This window comes from Oryx dammah, unplaced genomic scaffold (genome assembly GCF_014754425.2).
Source record: "Oryx dammah isolate SB20612 unplaced genomic scaffold, SCBI_Odam_1.1 HiC_scaffold_10, whole genome shotgun sequence".
NCBI classification, from domain to species: domain Eukaryota; kingdom Metazoa; phylum Chordata; class Mammalia; order Artiodactyla; family Bovidae; genus Oryx; species Oryx dammah.
In genome coordinates this window covers 45,155,163-45,173,288 of record NW_024070194.1, presented here as the reverse complement: position 1 = coordinate 45,173,288, position 18,126 = coordinate 45,155,163, and the positions used below count along the sequence as shown (strand labels likewise).

The window sequence follows — 18,126 nt, the reverse complement described above, 5'->3', positions numbered from 1 at the left end:
GGGGCGGGACATGAGCGCCGCAGTGCTTGCTGGGGCCGCCGTGCCTGGGCGGGGCCTAGCCTGAGGGCAAAGCGCGGGACGGACGAAAGGAGCAGCCCGCGGGGTCGTTCGCGCGCTGAAGCTAGAGGAGGGCACCGGCTTCTGAGGTACTTCCCTGCCGGCTGTTCCCTACCGTGATTCTGGCGCGAGGGGCCGCCGCCGGCCTGGTCCTGTGGGGCTTCGCCGAAGCGCGTACATGGCGACGGGGCCCTACTGACCGCCCCTGGCGGTTCAAACCGGTCGGGAGCGCGAGTGCCCAGTGTTGAATGGATCCTAGCGGCGCCCACTGGAGAGGGTGTGAGGGGTTAGATGAGAGCTCTCCCTCTGTTAGGGGCCAAACTCCGGCCGTGACAGGCTCAGCGAGGTATACTGGGCCTAGGACCTGAGTTATGTTTCCTTAACAGAGCATTCCTTGACCAAATTAGAACTTCCCATACACACCAACCAAAAAGACAGGACATGCGCTCATCCTGCTTAGCCAATCATGTAACGCCAGCTACCCCTGTAACTGAGACAAAGAACTGCCTGTATGTAAGCCACCATACTCCTTTGTTCGGGGCTCTTGTCGGATTCCACTGTGTTGGATGAGACTTGGGCCCTAGCGCGCTAGAAATAAACTCCCTTCTTGCCTTTGCATTACTGTGGTGGACTTGTTCTCTCGGTCGGTTTGGAGATATGAACGCGGTGCATAATATTTGGGGGCTCGTCGGGGATCTCCATCCAACTGGGGAGAATAACTCTCCTGGGAGAAGGGGGCAACCTCATTAAGAGGTATGAGCTCTGAGCACCGGTGTTAACGCTGTAAAGCCCCAGACTAAGTCCGGGGCCCAGTATCGTACTGGGGAGGCATCTGGGTATAAGCGTAGAGGCAAGTCCAGCGTGAGGCCCAGTCCCCGGTAGCGTACCGGGAGGGCAGCTGGCACTGAGGATGTCCTGACGGTAAGACGCTTGCAAGCGGAGAAGGGGTTTCTAGCAGCATAAAGAGGATTGTTGAGAGTTGGAATTCGTTTGTGTGTTCGTGTGTCGTCCCTGTGTCTCTGTGTGCCGGCACTGTCCTTGTGAGTCTCATCGTTATTTGTGTTCCTTGTACCCATGGGGCAAACTACTTCTACTCTGTTGTCTCTGATGACTGATCACTTCTCTGATTTCAAGTCTAGGGCTCAGAATCTATCGTTACGGGTGAAAAAGAGCCGACTGGTGACTTTCCCTTCCGCCGAATGGCCTACCTTTGATGTCGGGTGGCCTCTAGAGGGAACCGTCAATCCCCAAATTATCCAGGCGGTTAAAGAGAAGTTGCTCACTCCCGGTCCTACCGGGCACCCAGACCAAACTCCATATATTCTGGTCTGGCAAGATCTAATGAGAAACCCGCCAGAATGGCTTAAACCCTTTGTCCTCGCTGCCTCTAAACCTCCCCGTCCCTCTTCCCCTACTGTAACCTCGCCAGGCCCACAGGTGCTAGTCATGAAGGCTTCCGAAGGAAGAAAAGAAGGACGAAAAGCATCTGAAACCGGTGTTCCGGGAATCTTCTCTGTATCCTAATCTGATAGACCTGGAGACCGAGTTGTCTCCACCCCCTTATGTGGATCCACATCCGCCCTTGCTTCCACAGGTTCCACAGGTTTCATCGGGGGAAACCCAGAGGGGAACCGAGCCTTCGGCTCCTCCCCAAGGCTCCTGCCCGGGAAGGAGGCCCCGCCCGGGGAACTCGGGGAAAGACAAGGGAAATAGCCAACGTGGCAGAGGAAGAAGACCCGGAAGTACCCTCCTCCACTGTCCGGGCATTTCCGGTCCGGTTGGGACCAGCCAGGGAGGACGGAGACAGGACATATCAATATTGGCCCTTCTCCACTAGTGATATTTACAACTGGAAGACCCAGACTCCCTCATTTTCTGAAAAGCCGCAGGGACTTATTGATCTTTTAGAGTCTATCCTTTTCACTCACAATCCCACTTAGGATGATTGTCAGCAATTGTTACAGGTGCTTTTTACTACAGAGGAACGCGAACGGATCCTGTCAGAAGCCCGGAAGAATGTGCCCCGGGTAGATGGGAGGCCCACGATACAGCCTAACCTTACTGAGGAGGGGTTCCCTTTGGTGCGACCCAGCTGGGACTTCGAATGCGCTGAAGGTAGGGAGCGTGTCCGGGTGTACCGCCAGACTCTTATGGCCGCCCTCAGAGTGGCTGCCAGGAAGCCAACGAATTTGGCCAAAATAAATTCAGTGAGGCAGGAGCCAAATGAGAGCCCGGCAGCTTTCCTTGAAAGAATAATGGAAGCTTTTAGATAGTATACCCCTATGGACCCACAGGCAGATGAGTCCCGAGCGGCAGTTATGTTAGCATTTGTGAATCAAGCAGCCCCCGATATTAGAAGAAAGTTACAAAAGATAGAGAGGTTAAGTGAACAATCCCTGCAGGATCTAGTGAGGGCAGCCGAGAGAGTTTTTAATCATAGACCCCAGAGGAGAGAGAGGACCGCATTAGACGGGAAGAAAGAGAATTTAGAGCTGAAGAAAACTGTAAAAATAAAAAAGAACTGGCCCAGATATTTTTTGCTGGGATTGAAAACAAAAACAAGTTCCAAAAAGGGAAAAAGATGGACTCAAAAATTGAAGAGAAAACAATAAGGCGTAAGCTTGAGAAAAACCAATGTGCGTTTTGTAAAGAGTTTGGACATTGGAAAGATAAATGCCCCAAGAAAAATCTGAAAGAGAGGCCCAAAACCCCCAAGAATGAGACCCCTTCCCCAGAAAGTCATAGCCTTTACACGGGAGAAGATAGCGATTAGGGGGGTCAGGGCTTGACGCCCCTCCCCGAGTCCTGGGTAACCATAAATGTGGAGGGGAAACCAGTTGGCTTCATGGTAGACATGGGAGCCCAGTACTCAGTCTTAAACCAAAAAGATGGACCTATGTCTAAGAAAAGTAGCTGGGTACAGGGAGCAACCGGGACTAAACGATATGGATGGACCACAAAATGGCATGTGAACTTGGGGGCCCACCAGGTAACCCACTCTTTTCTGGTGATACCCGAATGTCCAGCACCCTTGCTAGGAAGAGACTTACTGTCTAAAGTGAATGCCCAAATTCATTTTCTACCATGGACAGGTGTCAGTCCTGGATGGGACCAGACATCCTCTTCAAGTTCTGTCTCTGGCATTAAAAGATGAATACAGACTATATTTGCCGGAGGCCCCAGCAACAATAAGCCCCGAAGTGCAACCATGGGTTCAAAAATACCCTCAGGCCTGGGCTGAAACAGCAGGAATGGGACTGGCCAAACAGTGACCCCCTATCATTGTGGAGCTAAAGGCCAATGCTTTTCCAGTGAGGGTAAGACAATATCCCATGAGTCAAGAGGCTCAACAAGGAATTACACCTCATATACAGCGCCTCCTGAAAGCAGGGATCCTAAAAAGGTGCCGGTCCCCATGGAACACTCCTCTGTTGCCCATGAAAAAGCCTGGGGGAATGGACTTTAGACTGGTTCAAGATCTACGAGAAGTCAACAAATGGGTGAGTGATATTCATCCCACGGTTCCTAACCCTTACACACTACTAAGCAACTTGCCTCCAAACTACATTTGATATACTGTTTTAGATTTGAAAGATGCCTTTTTCAGTTTGCCTCTTGCCCCTGCAAGCCAAGAGACTTTTTCAGTTTGCCTCTTGACCCTGCAAGCCAAGAGATCTTTGCCTTCGAATGGCTGGAAGACGGTGGCCAGACCCCTGTACAGCTGACATGGACTCGTTTGCCACAGGGCTTCAAAAATTCGCCCACACTGTTTAATGAGGCTCTGGACAAAGACCTCCGTGAGTATCGGGTTGAGCACCCTACCATTGTTTTACTACAATATGTCGATGACCTCATGCTGGCAGCAGCTACAGAGAAAGAATGCCAAGAGGCAACAGGTGACCTTCTCCAAACCTTGGGGACTTTGGGTTACAGGGCCAGTGCCAAAAAGGCCCAGATCGCCAAACAAGAGGTCACATATCTCGGTTATAAGATAAACCAGGGCCAGAGGTGGCTGACACAGGCCATGAAAGAGACCATTCTCCAGATCCCTGAGCCGGCTAACCCTAGGCAAGTGAGAGAATTCCTGGGAACGGTGGGGTATTGCCGGTTGTGGATCTTGGGGTTTGCGGAAAAGGCTAGGCCACTATATGAAGGGAGCAAAGAAAATAAGGACTGGAAATGGACTGAGCCAATAAAAAAGGCCTTCCAAGAACTCAGGCGAGCTTTGCTGGAAGCTCCTGCCCTTGCCCTTCCTGATCCATCTAAGCTTTTCCAATTATTTATAAATGAAAAACGGGGAATAGGAAAAGGGGTACTAACACAGAAATGGGGACCATGGAAGCGACCCGTAGCTTACCTTTCCAAGAGGCTGGACCCAATGGGGGCCGGATGGCCACCTTGCCTCCGTATCATCGCGGCCACCGCCCTCTTGGTCCACGATGCTGATAAACTGACTTATGGACAGAGACTCTTGGTCTACACTCCTCATGCCATAGAGAGAGTCTTAAAGCAACCCCCAGGTAAATGGATTTCTAACGCCCGCTTAACACACTATCAGGCCTTGCTGCTCGACACCCCACGGATACATTTCCAAACGCCCTGTTCTCTAAATCTGGCTACTCTTTTGCCCAATCCGGAGGGAAATGGCCCCCTCCACGATTGTGACGAAATACTGGCCGGGCTGACAACAATACGAAAAGACTTAACAGATATGCCACTGGACAACAGTGAGCTAATATGGTCTACAGATGGAAGCAGTTATATAAAAGATGGACAGAGACGGGCGGGAGCCGCAATAATGGATGACTCTGGACAGACAATATGGGCTGAGGCCCTTCCCCCAGGTACCTCCGCACAAAAAGCAGAATTAGTTGCCTTAATTCAAGCATTAGAGAGGGCCAAGGGAAGGAGGATAACCATTTTCACTGACAGTCGCTATGCCTTTGGCACGGTGCACATTCAGGGCCCAATATATCGGGAACGGGGGGTTTTGACAGCCGAAGGAAAAGAAATTAAGAATTTGCCTGAAATCTGTAGACTTCTGGGAGCTGTGCAGATGCCTCAAGCTGTGTCAATAGTACACGTACCTGGACACCAGAAGGGCGAAGACCCTAAGGCACGAGGAAATCGTGCCACAGACCTGGCAGCTCGAAAGGCAGCTGATGAAGACTACGTCACCCCTGTGTTGACGATCGGACTTCCGCTCCCAAGTATGGAAACTTTGCCCCTGACCCCTGAGTATTCATCCTCAGACCTTGCCTGGATCCAGGAAAACACCAATCTTCAAAAGGGTGAGGATGGATGGTACCAAGACTCAGACGGCTACTTGATACTCCCCACTCATCTGGGACGGCAACTATGTGAACATTTACACTTGACTACTCATCTGGGAGAGAGAAAGACTCTGATGCTCCTTCAAACTGCACGTCTGTGATACCCCCGGCACCAAACAACTGTGAGAGACATAGTTCATGCTTGTAAGGCATGTCAACAGATGAGACCAGGAAAAGGACAACACGCAGGACTGAGGTATCGGGGAGAAGGACCAGGGCAACACTGAGAAATAGATTTTACCGAGGTAAGGCCAGGCAAGTATGGGTACCGGTACTTGTTAGTCTTGGTAGATACCTTCTCGGGGTGGGTAGAAGCTTTTCCTACAAAGGGAGAAACCGCAATGATAGTGGCCAAAAAGATTTTAGAAGAAATAGTTCCCAGGTTTGGCTTGCCGGTGACAGTTGGCTCTGATAATGGACCTGCTTTCATGAGTCAAATAGTTCAGAGCCTTGCCCTAGCTCTGGGGACCAAATGGAAGTTACATTGTGAGTACAGTCCACAGAGCTCGGGGCAAGTTGAAAGAATGAATCAGACCCTAAAAGAAACTTTAACTAAATTGGCTATAGAGACTGGCGGGGACTGGGTGACCCTCCTTCCCTTCGCTCTCTTCCACACACGTAATACTCCTTATCAACTTAATCTGACCCCATTTGAAATTCTGTATGGGAGACCTCCCCCTATATGTCCAATCTTTGAAGGAAAGAAACTACCACCTCCCACGTTGGGACAATTCCAAGAGGCCTTGATGGCCTTAAGTAAGGTGCATTCTTGCATTTGGAAACTGCTCCGAGAAATACACGTAGGTCAAAATAAAGGAACTGTCCCCTCACATGACATTGGGCCAGGAGATTGGGTATGGGTCAAAAGGCACCAAACTAAGGCACTAGAACCCAGATGGAAGGGTCCTTATGTTGTTGTTCTTACCACCCCCACTGCCCTGAAGGTCGACGGCATCGGGCCTTGGGTACATTGCAACCACGTACGTCAAGCCACCCCAGCAGAACAAGCAGACGCCAGGAAAGAATGGGAAGCATCTTTATACCCATCCAATCCCCTCAAGCTGAAGCTCCGCCGCCGACAGGACCAAGACAAACCGTCTGGACCGTCTTATGGATGACCATGTTACTCTGCTCCAAAGCTGCCATCGTAAACCCACATCAACCCATCAGGATCACCTGGAAGCTGCAAAATGGACTGACACGTGAGATACTTAACTCAACCACTGCAATACATCCACCAAATACATGGTGGCCGGACTTGTACTTTGACCTTAGACCAGTAGTAAATGTGCCTTGGGCTAGGGGTTTTCTCCGGATGCAGGGGTTCTGGGCATGCCCAGGCCACCAGAGGACTAACTGGAAGACTTGTGGGGGGACACAAGATTATTTTTGTAAATCATGGGATTGTGTTACTTCTAATGATGGGCCTCGGCGCTGGGAGGTAGGAAATCGGGACCTACTTAACTTCTCGTTCGCAAAGCCCACCCCCAGAACCCTTGGGGATCCAATGTTTCAATGTGAAGAGAGTTGTAACTATGCTCAGGTTAAGATAAGGTTCAATCAGGAAAAAGCAAAAGGAGAGGGGACTTGGATTTCTGGCCTATCTTGGGGAATACAGACAAAGACATATGGAGGCGCATACATTCACGGGGGAATTATAGTCATAAGCCAGATTCTGGAGCCAGCACAGATACACAGTATAGGTCCCAACCCAATGGAAAAAATTGCTGTAACTCCCCACCTGGCAACCTCCCTACCTATATCACAGAGATCAACAGAAGACCCAGAGGCAGAACCCCTTGTTAATCTTGGACATGCAGATCCACTATGGAAATTAGTAAAGGCAGCCTATGATACCTTAAATCAGACCCATCCTGAAGCAACTAAATCCTGTTGGTTATGTTACAACTTAGTTCCCCCTTACTACGAGGCAATAGGCCTCAACGCCTCTTACGACCTAGCTAATGGCACCGATCCTCCTCAGTGTCGATGGGGAGAACGAAAAGTAGGCCTTACAATGAGAGAGGTATGGGGAAAGGGGTTATGCATGGGCAAGGTACCATCAGGGAGATCTCTGCTGTGTGCGCATGTCGCTAAGCCTACGGATTTGCCCATAGCCAGATGGCTAATACCACAGATGGGAGGATGGTGGGTCTGTTCACACACGGGGCTGACTCCATGCATACACAGCTCAGTCTTTGACCCCAAACAAGAATTCTGTGTTATGGTAGCAGTCATACCAAAAATTCTGTATCGACCAGAAGAAACTGTATATGATTACTGGGCCCAAAAGCTGACCTTAAATCCTCAAGAAAGGACTTACAGAGTTAAAAGAGAACCTATTACTGCCATAACTATAGCAACTATGTTCGGTCTTAGAATAGCTGGGGCTGGAACAGGAATAACAGCCTTGTCCCTACAGAGCCAGGGATTTAACTCCCTGAGAGCGGCCATAGATGAAGACATCACCCATATCGAGCAATCTATCAGTCATTTAGAATCGTCTCTAACCTCCCTATCTGAAGTAGTTCTGCAAAATAGAAGAGGATTAGATCTGCTTTTTCTGCAACAAGGGGGACTATGTGCAGCCTTAGGAGAAGAATGTTGTTTTTATGCTGATCACACAGGAATAGTTAGAGAATCTATGGCCAAAGTGAGAGAGGGACTAGCCCAACGCAAACGAGAACGCGAGGCCCAACAAGGGTGGTTCGAGTCCTGGTTTCAACAGTCCCCTTGGTTGACCACTCTAATCTCCACGTTGCTGGGACCCCTGCTAGTGCTTCTACTGATGCTTACTTTTGGTCCCTGTATTATCAATAGACTTGTAGCCTTTGTAAAGGAACGTATAAACACAGTACAGCTGTTTGTGCTTCGGCAACAATATCAAACTGTGTCTCAGAACCAAGAGGAAGATTCCTCTATATGATCTAAGGACAGGGGGGAATGTTAGGGGCCAAACTCCGGCCATGACAGGCTCAGCAAAGTATACTGGGCCCAGGACCTGAGTCATGTTTCCTTAACAGAGCATTCCTTGACCAAATTAGGAGAACTTCCCATACACACCAACCAAAAAGAGACAGGACATGAGCTCATCCTGCTTAGCCAATCATGTAACGCCAGCTACCCCTGTAACTGAGACAAAGAACTACCTGTATATAAGCCACCATACTCCTTTGTTCGGGGCTCTTGTCGGATTCCACTGTGTTGGATGAGACTTGGGCCCTAGCGCGCTAGAAATAAACTCCCTTCTTGCCTTTGCATTACTGTGGTGGACTTGTTCTCTCAGTCGGTTTGGAGATACGGACGCGGTGCATAACACCTCCATGGTGCTTTTCAGAGAGTCTGGTTTTCAATCTTATGGTTACCTGGGGAGAAGGGGGGAGGAATAAATGGGAGATTTGGGAGTGACATATTGTTGCTCTTGTTCAGTCGTGCACGACTCTTTGCGACCCATGGACTGCAGCCCAGCCGGTGGACTGCAGCACACCAGACTTCTGGCATTTGATCAAATCCATGCCCATCAAGTTGGTGACTTGAGCTTCCCTGGTGGCTCAGACGGTGAAGATAGTGATGCTCTCTCACCGTCTTATCTTCTCTTGCCCCCTTCTGCCTTTGCCTTCAATCTTTCCCAGCATCAGGGTCTTATTGGAAAGACTGCTCTTCACATCAGATGGCCTCAAAGAGCCATTTTTCCAGAGTTAGAATTGAGACTCATTTTATCCTAAAGGAGGAGGGAATGTCACTGGTTGTTGCAAACTTCTTGGTGCAGGAATCCTTTGTTCTTGTAGCTGCCCAGGGAGGTCTGGTCACAGTGCTCCTAAATACCTCAAACAAGACAATTATTTTCTGTTCTGTAATTTTTTATGCTTGGAAATGTGTTAATACCTTTAAAGATCAGAACTCTGAGGATGGGCTCTCCTGTATATTCCAAGCTATAGGCATAACATTCTCCTACAAAAGGTGTAAAGACCACATTAAGCCCCGGCAGGGAACTATGGTTAGAATTAAAAGAATAGACCCAATATGGAGTCAAGTTTGTTCTCTGTTAAACATGTCTAAAAAGTTATTGGATGCAGTTTTAAAGAGCAATATACTGTTGCAGCTTTCACTTTCATGGTTCAAACATTTAACACATCTAACACCACTTTCTCTTTAATAGGAAAGCAAAAATTAAAAAGGCCTTCAACGTTACAAGTATACCAGAGGGAAGTGAAAAAAAGTCTAAAGATGAAGGTATTTCAGACCATCTATAGACAGCTTCAAAGTTCAAAGAGGTTTTTTGTAGAAGCAGCCCCCTGTGTTGTTTTCTCCACTTCCTCTTATTTGCATGGCCGGAAGAAAAGAGTGAACCCTTATGAGCAAGTGGACCAGGAAAAATATTCTGATTTGGTCAGGTCTGTCTTGTCGTTCGGAGGCCATGCTCGGACTCCACAGTCTCTGTTCGAGGAAGATGCTTTCCTCTATGGACCAGTGAGTAAGAGTAAGGCCCCAAAGCAAGAAGAAGAAGCAGGAGTTCCACAAAACTGGTTTCCTCTCTTCAATCCAGAGAAAAGCATAAAACCAGACCCAGCAAGGGATCCTCCAGTTCCTCTGAAAATCCCTTTGCAAAGGAATTCGATACCAAGTGTGACCCGAGTCCTGCAGCAGACCATGACGTCAGAACAGACTTTCTACCTGGAGAAGTGGAGGCAGCGCATGATTCTGGAACTGGGAGAGGATGGCTTTGCTGAATATACTTCAAGTAATCTTCTCAATCCTGATTCTTACAGTTATTATGTTTCCCAGAGTAGAAGGCACCCCTATAGCTAGTGAGGAGCTGCTTTCAGATGATAGTATTAACAGCGTTTTTTATAACTCACTTCATTATCATGACAACCCTATGAAGCACAGTTACCATTATCCCCATTTTACAGATAAAGCAGAGAGATCAAGCACTTTGACTAAAAGATGCATAAAATTAATTTGTTTTATGAGCTATAGACTTAAGTATTAGAATTTCCTGTTTTGTTTTTGATGGAATAGTCGATCATCACATAATGGAGTTCTAGTTGTTGCTAGGCATCCTGTTCAGAATCTAGTAAATACCCCCCTGGTCTGCTTATCAGCAGAGATTGACTCGTACATTTAAAGACTGGCAATAAGCCAGAACATGTGATCTGTATTTGGATCTCAGTAAACTGAGGTAGATGTTCAGAGCCTGCAACTCCTGTCCTAACTCACTAACTTGGACAACCAAAGAGAATAGCTTTTGTAAAACAGATTCCACCCAAAAGCAAGGTGAAAGAAGAGGCCATTAGTACAGGTGAATCCGCTGCTCCCCCAGTAGGATCACAGTTGTTAAAGCTAAGTTCGCACTGAGCATCCTTTAGTCCACGCTTCCTAGAGTGCAGGACATGCACCCGCACTGGTCCAGAAGCACTTTAATTTTTAAACAGGAGTAATACTTTGAGGCATCTTAGAACAAAGATATGTGTGTGCATAACACATTAAACTTGTGGTCACATGGGTTTTAAAGGAAAAATGTTAAGTATTTAGGTGGCGTTTGGATATGGCGAAAATGGCCAAGCCCCATATAAATTCCTCAGCAGCCTCAGCCAAGGACTGCATGCCGGGGCTGACTACCTTCTTAACGTGGTTAATTAGTAACAACCACCAAATTTCTCAGCTTGTTAAACGAGCAACATTTAAAAAAAAATATTTTAATGGCATTTTAAGTTTTTTATCTGAAACACTAGCATTTAAAATGGACATTGTTTCCTATGGAAAGTTTTGTTTTGTTTTATTCTCTTTAAACCAGAAATATCATGGCTTGTGGGAATCTAAGAAACCTGCTGGGATGTTGCATACCTAGGTCTGTAGTTCTTGGCACAAAGGAAGGAAGTACTTTGCTGGCTCTTTGATAAAGGAGAGAAGTTGTTTGGTTTGAGCCAGCCCACTATCCCAGGCAGAAAGAAAACTGGTTGGCTCCATGAAGTCAACTTTATAGATCTAGATTACTGTGATATGATTTCTCCGTCAATTTAAGATCAACCTTAAACAGGCAGAATTAATTTTTTTTTTTTTAATAATGGGGCAGTCACATACAGATTCATGTCATGGCCCAAAATAAAGAAGAAAAAGCAGGAAGGGACGTCCCTGGCAGTCCAGTGGCTCCACTGCAGCAGCGCTAGTTCCATCCCTGGTCAGAGAACTAAGATGCCACATGCTGCACAGTGTGACCAAAAAATCCCCCAAAACATAGGGTCATTTTCCCAAGCACCAATTTACCTTTTGAAGATTGCAGAGGATAAGAAAGTCTGACTTTGATTTATACTTGTGTTGATCCTAGAGGGAAAGCTGGGGGTTATTTTTTCCGGGTTTGTTTGTTTGTTTTGCTACATTGAATATTTTTTTAATTCTAAAATACCCATCCTTGTCAGTTAGAATATAGGAGATTCAGGATTTTTTTTGTTGTTAATATAAGACTTGAAAACAGTGCACTTTTATTCCTTTAATTTATTCAAGGAACACTCTAACTTAATTGCTATCTGCAATAACTCTTAAATCTTTTAAAATTTATTTTCACAAGTTGAATCATGTTTAATGTTCTTAGCTTTACAATCCTAAGGGATCCTGTAACCCAGATCCTCATGTTTGTTGCCTCGCACCTTACATGTGAAGAGCTCTCCAGGGATAAAGACTGCACTGGAGAATGATTGTCTCTTAGCTTGGCTCTTGATAAAGCAGTTTTTTTCCTTCCTGTTTTTAACATGTTTGTGTTCTGCTTCATTAAAGCTAATCTGTAGATAAAAACTACACTTCTTTTCCCTGGGTTTTAATTCCATAAGTCGTAAACATTTGTAGGCCTTTTATGTACTGATAAATCCAATTAAGCTAGGTAAATTTGGAGTGGAATAACTGAGGTCCTCAGTTGAATTTCACTTCACTTTCTAAGTTGTGTCCCTAAAACAATTCCATTTTTTGCCAGTAATAGAACTGACCTTTCAAAACCTGTGTAAAAACTACTTGGCAAAGGTAATGTGGTTTGACATTGCCTCATTAGCTGAGATGACTCCCCATTTTCTGTGGGTGTGTCTCTAAGCACATATATTTCCTCCTCTGTTTCTGTGTGTCACTCTACCTGATGGCCCCTGAGTTTTCTTCTTGCTCTACTGGGTGATGGGCTGGAATGAGCTTGGACTCTGAGGCCAGACCCATGCAGCTTTTTGCTTTGGGGCAATTTAATAGCCACTGCCTGGGCCTCATTAAAATGGGGGTGAAGAGCCTTATCTTGCCGGGTTGCTGTGTTTGAAAGTGCCAAACTTAGCGCTTAGCATAGCAACACCCTCTGTCTTTGCTTCCTTAATCAAGAGTCAAGTGAATATATATCTCGCACTTGTTGAATATGTTTGTGTCCTCCTTTCATAATTTAAAAGTGTATGAGAGAAAAAAAAACGAGGACAGAGCCACTGTCTCAGGCTGCTTTCGTCCTAAAAGCAAGGGCAGGTGCAGAATTTCATGTTTTCCTCCCCTCCCCCAAGCCCCACAATGTTAATTCCTGCATGCCTTGATTTTCATGCCTTTCTTGTCACTAAGCCTATTGGTAAAAGATGCTGCCACCAGTGTTCATAAGTCAGATTTGGTTGTAAAAAGAACTATAAACAAGTGCAGTTCTCTAAATGTCTAACAACTATAACAGCTGGTTAACTTACTGGTTACCTACATTAAATGAATTCTAAAATTCACAGTGCTATGTGAATTCACTAGATATGGTCCTGCAGCCCCCAAATCTTCAATTCTAGCTTTGGCCTAATTCTACTAGAAATGCTTCAGTTTAATCCATTGTATTATCTAAGCTCTTCGAGTCCCTTTTGTTCTCAAAGTGCATTCTTAGGTTTCATAGGAGGCTGAAACATGGTTTCTTAGAGGTTATCACTTAAAGGAAATTCATTTGATTTTTAATTTCACTGTTTAGAGTCTTATAGAGTATTTGTTCTTTAGTACTAGCTTTGTTTGGGGTATTTTTTTGTTGTTGTCCCTTTCCTCTGATTTTCTTTTTAGACATGTTTTTACAAGGGAAGCAGTTTCATGGAGCCTTGGAAAGCATACTTTCACCCCAGGGGAACTTAAAAGAGAGAGATGAAAGTCTCCTTGAATCTGGCTACGTCCAAAGTGTGCAGCATGTTTTGAAAGACATCAGTGGAGTGCGGGCCCTGGAAAGTGCAGTTAAACATGAGACCTTACAGTATGTGGGTCTGCTGGACTGTGTGGCTGATTATCAGTAAGTATATTTGGTTTTTCACATCAAGTGTGGAGGTGAGTTAATTCTGGGTGGACGCATGGTTCCCATCCGGCACTAGTTTCTCCTCTCAGCTCCTGCTTCAAGGTAGAGCCTGTGCAAAGTCGCATCAGGTGAGAGCCACATCATCCTTGTCAGTCTCTGTGCCCAAGTCAGGGTGTTTGGCGGAGGAAAGGTGTAACTGTCCAGTATGGCTAGCATGGCCTGTTTTCCAGCATGTCCCCCCGCTCCCCACACTCAGGCAAGGTACCAGTCATAAGATCCAATCTGATTCCTGCATTGTTTTTCCTGTTTTGCTAAAAATGACACCTTGGTCTGTTGGCCCTGAAAATCAGCTTTCTTCAAGGCTTCCATGCAGTGTTTGACATGCATAGGAACACTGAGCTCACTAAAACTTCCTGTGATCTTTAAATTGCTGCTGTTACTGTTTTCCCCACTTATTCCAGATTTCAAGGATAGATATAATCTGTAGATATCCATATTCCCCAAAAAAGCATGTGAGCAATAAAGAGGGTGGGGGCAAAATCTGTTAGTATAACCCATAGAACTCTAGTTAAAAGATACTGGGCTCTGGAGACACGCTGCCTGAGTTTGGTTTCTGGGTTTTCTTCTTAACTTTGGGCTACTTACTTAGCTTCTCTGTACCTCCATTTGTTCATCTGTAAAATAGGACAAATAATAGTACCTACCTCACAGGTTTGTTACAGAGGTTAAATGAGACATTCCTGGTATAGTACTTAAAATGCATACTATCTGCTCAGAAGGTGTTAGCTTTGTTATTTTGACCCTCTTCTCTCTTTTTAACTGCTGTTTAGTATGAATGAACTGTATCCACTTCCATATTGGGAGCTCTGGGTTATTTGTAGAGTTTCACAGTTACAAACTGTAGCAGTGACCAGGTCTCCTCGTGTTCTGTCCGGACAGTTTTTTTCGGCAGGTGCACAGGTTCATTGGTTTGTTTTGGTGAGCGACCTATGAGATATGAATAAATCCAGTCAATCTGAAGTAGGCCTGGGCACGAATAGTTCTTAAATTCTCCAGGCACTTGTCACTTGCACCCGGGATATCAAACCATTGCTCTATGGTACAGACCTGAAAGGGAAATTGGGGGTCACAGGGAACGGGTGTTTTAACACTGTGTCTCGTCCTTCCAGTCTGCGTTTCAAAATGAATTAGACTAAGCACCTTTTCATTTGTTCAAGAGCTATTTGTGGACTGTCTTACTGCAATTTTAATTTGGGTTTATACTAGTAAGATTTTTTTTTCATAATATTAAGTTCTGTAAGTTATAGTACATGTCTAGAAACAGTGGTACATGGCAGAAGTCGATACTGTAGGATATTTTGGTTTTATCAAGGGAGAGAACTGGGAATGGTAGTCCCCTGGGGATGCTGGGACCTCTCTTTGTTTGCAGAGATTGTCAAGCTTTACAGAATGGAAAACAGTTACAAAGATGATGTGTTACCTCTACATCTGCACCATCCAGTAGGGTAGCAGTGGGCCCTATAGGTCGCTAAGCACTTGACTAGGGCTGGTCCAAACTGACGTGTGCTGTAAATACACAAACTAGATTTCAGTGAGTTCGCACAAAAAAGAGTGTAAAATATCTCACTAACAACTTTTTAGTGTTAATCATATACTGAAATGATCATATTTTGGATATATTGGGTTAAATAAAATGTTAAGATTTTACCTGTTTCTTTTTGGATGTAGCTACTGGAAATTTTTAAATGGTGTGTATAGCTCACATTTTCTTTCATTTAGACAGCGCTCCTCTAGCCTGGTTTTATAAATACCTTCAGTTCAGTTCAGTTGCTCAGTCGTGTCTGACTTTGTGACCCCATGAATTGCAGCACGCCAGGCCTCCCTGTCCATCACCAACTCCCGGAGTTCACTAAATACCTTGCATAGGTTCTAACTCCAGGGCTATGTTAACAGGAAAATCTCCCTCTGAACAGCTGGTTTTGAACCTGAAGTCAAGGCAGAGCAGTAAGTGCGCTTGAGGGTCACTGGTTCTCAACCCATCCACCCTGCAGTCCTTTTGACATTTGTGGTTGGCAAGTATAAAACCCCACCAGGATGGGGGAGAGGGAGGAATGTACTGGTTATTTTACTGAAAAAAAAGTGGCAGGACTTTTTTTCTTTTCCCAAGATCCCTAATAGAAAATAATATATACCTTCCCTGTGTGTAAACTTCTAGGACAGGAACCAGGTCTTCTCATTTGAATTTATACATATTGCTGCTACTTTTAAGTGTTGATGGACTTGAACTCCAGCTTTGGTTTCTGAGGCGCCATGATGCTTGGTCCCTTACAATGGGGACTTTGCTGCTGGTCTGTTGTGGTTCATTCTGATAGACATTTGAAGCAAGATCAACTAAGATAATAGCAGATGTAGTTTCAATTCCCTTGTCAACTATTAAACTGTGGAGGTCCAAAGAGAAGCCTAGAAAGTTTAAAGGCTTGCTCTGGGCCCTCGCTGCAGCCCTGTGGTCAACCCCTTCACACCTCGTCACTGACCTGAATGAGGGGCTCAACACCTCTTCAGTTCCAAGGAAAGCTCAGGAACTGGAACTGTCTGCTTGGAACTGGGGGCAATGGAAGCCATAGTCATTGGGTGACAAGCAGCAAACTATAGTAAGAAAAGGGTTAACCTAACAGAGTCTCAGTTTGAGCTGTCACCTTCAAGGGCTTCCTTTGGTTTCTCTCTAGGGGCAAGCTTTGTGTGATTGATTGGAAGACATCAGAGAAGCCAAAGCCTTTCATCCGAAACACATTTGACAACCCACTGCAAGTTGTGGCGTATGTCGGTGCTGTGAACCACGACGCCAACTACAGCTTTCAGGTCAGGACGCAGAGCCTGACTTGCTTCAGGCTTTGCCCATGCCAGGCCATAGCGCTTCAAGTTCTGTCCTGTGTGTATCCGACCGCTTCCTCTGTTCTGTCCTTCTGCACTTCACAGAGCACTTTCCCCAATTCCTGGGCTTTTTGTTAATAGTTCTTTAATGACCACAACGGGTTCTTTATGTTCATCTTTCTGTTCCTGTGTATCATCAGCCCGACTTAGAAATTGAGGTGGGAGCTCTCAGTGCTGATTGTTTTGCTCTGGGCTTGCCCTGGAGTGAAAAGGGAGCGAGCCTCAGTCCTGCTGCCGCTGCAAACTCTGAAATTGCCCTGCTCTTTCCTAGGTTCAGTGCGGCTTGATCGTGGTGGCCTACAAAAACGGTTCCCCCGCCCACCCACATTTCATGGACGCCGAGCTCTGCTCCCAGTACTGGGCAAAGTGGCTTCTTCGACTGGAAGAATATACAAAGAAGGAAAAGAGCCAGAATACCCGGAAACTAGATTAGGGGCAGGAAGCCTCATGGGAACAGGAAGCGCTTGTTCACAGTCAGGAAGTTGTGTCACTGTTTGCTGTGATCTGAGATCAGGTGCCATAGGGTCTGAGAGCTGCATCAACACAGGCGCAACCAGTAACTTGTTGGAATTATTGCAACCAAAAAGGTGAAGCCAGAAAAGTTAAATTCAAAGAATTGGACTCGTGCCCATAAAAGACCAGCTCTGCTACTTCTGGCTGGCATTTCCCTGGATAAGGGGCAGGCAGCACTGGACTGGCACAGTGTTGGTGACTCTCAGACCTTCTGTGTCCAGGGCAGGACATTCAGTTTTCGCACTGAGACATTCAGGGTGCTGAGATTTGGTGTGCCAAGCGCTTTCCTGGGGCACACCGTGGGGATGAGGCCACACACCCCCAGGGTGTGTGTGCAGTGAGAATTCCTATCAGCTAACTGCTTCTGCCAGTGGAGGTTCCTAAGTCATGCCTTAGGTTTTGGGGTTCCCTGTATTTCATATGAGGAAGAAAGCATCCATTTACCATTTTTAAAGAATAAACATGTGATCTCTTAGCCTCCAGTAAATGTTGCTCTCCGGAAAGATGGTGCACACTCCTGATATCGTTGCATTGCCCCTTGGCCTTCCTCCAGGTAATTCTCAGAAGCGGCTGGGCCTTCTCTGAGAATCATACTTCTGGGTATTTTGGTAGCTATCTTCTGGTTTCAATCAAGGAACCGTGTACATGGATAAAATTGTTTACGGAATTTTCCAGCTATGGGGAATAATAATGACATGTTTTGGGTTTTTTTTCTGTGATCAGTGATAAAATTGATTAGTAGTCACTGGGTTTGGGAAACCTAAATAAACGCCCACTACCGCCCTGAGGGATGGCTCCCTGTTTCATGGAGTAGGTTAGCACTTAAGTTACAGTTGCTATCTTAAAATAGTAGGTGCTACAGTCACTTTTTGCTTTCATTAGCCATTAATTATAAGAAATAAAAGATGAAGTAAAGGCTTTTGGTTTTGCTTTTTATTTAAATGTGTGCATTTACAGGGTGATTTCACAAACCTGGAATTATTTAGATTTTGTTTGTAAATTCAGAATCTTAACCCATCTTAATCTTGA

General features: G+C 45.9%; 1 protein-coding gene across 1 annotated transcript; it reads left to right on the top strand.

Moving 5' to 3' along the window:
* Positions 1-26: 26 nt before the first annotated feature.
* Positions 27-18,017, top strand: MGME1 (mitochondrial genome maintenance exonuclease 1). Its single transcript, XM_040247996.1, has 5 exons — positions 27-146; positions 9,550-10,131; positions 13,431-13,650; positions 16,380-16,512; positions 16,856-18,017. The coding sequence occupies exons 2-5, from the start codon at positions 9,618-9,620 to the stop codon at positions 17,015-17,017; spliced, it is 1,029 nt and encodes a 342-aa protein (XP_040103930.1). The 5' UTR covers positions 27-146; positions 9,550-9,617; the 3' UTR covers positions 17,018-18,017.
* Positions 18,018-18,126: the final 109 nt, after the last annotated feature.

Coding starts and splice junctions, on each gene's coding strand:
- MGME1 (XM_040247996.1), top strand. CDS start 9,618: ATGAAGGTATTTCAGACCATCTATAGACAGCTTCAAAGTTCAAAGAGG. Junction 10,132..13,430: donor CTTTGCTGAATATACTTCAA/GTAATCTTCTCA, acceptor TTTTCTTTTTAG/ACATGTTTTTACAAGGGAAG. Junction 16,513..16,855: donor ACGCCAACTACAGCTTTCAG/GTCAGGACGCAG, acceptor GCTCTTTCCTAG/GTTCAGTGCGGCTTGATCGT.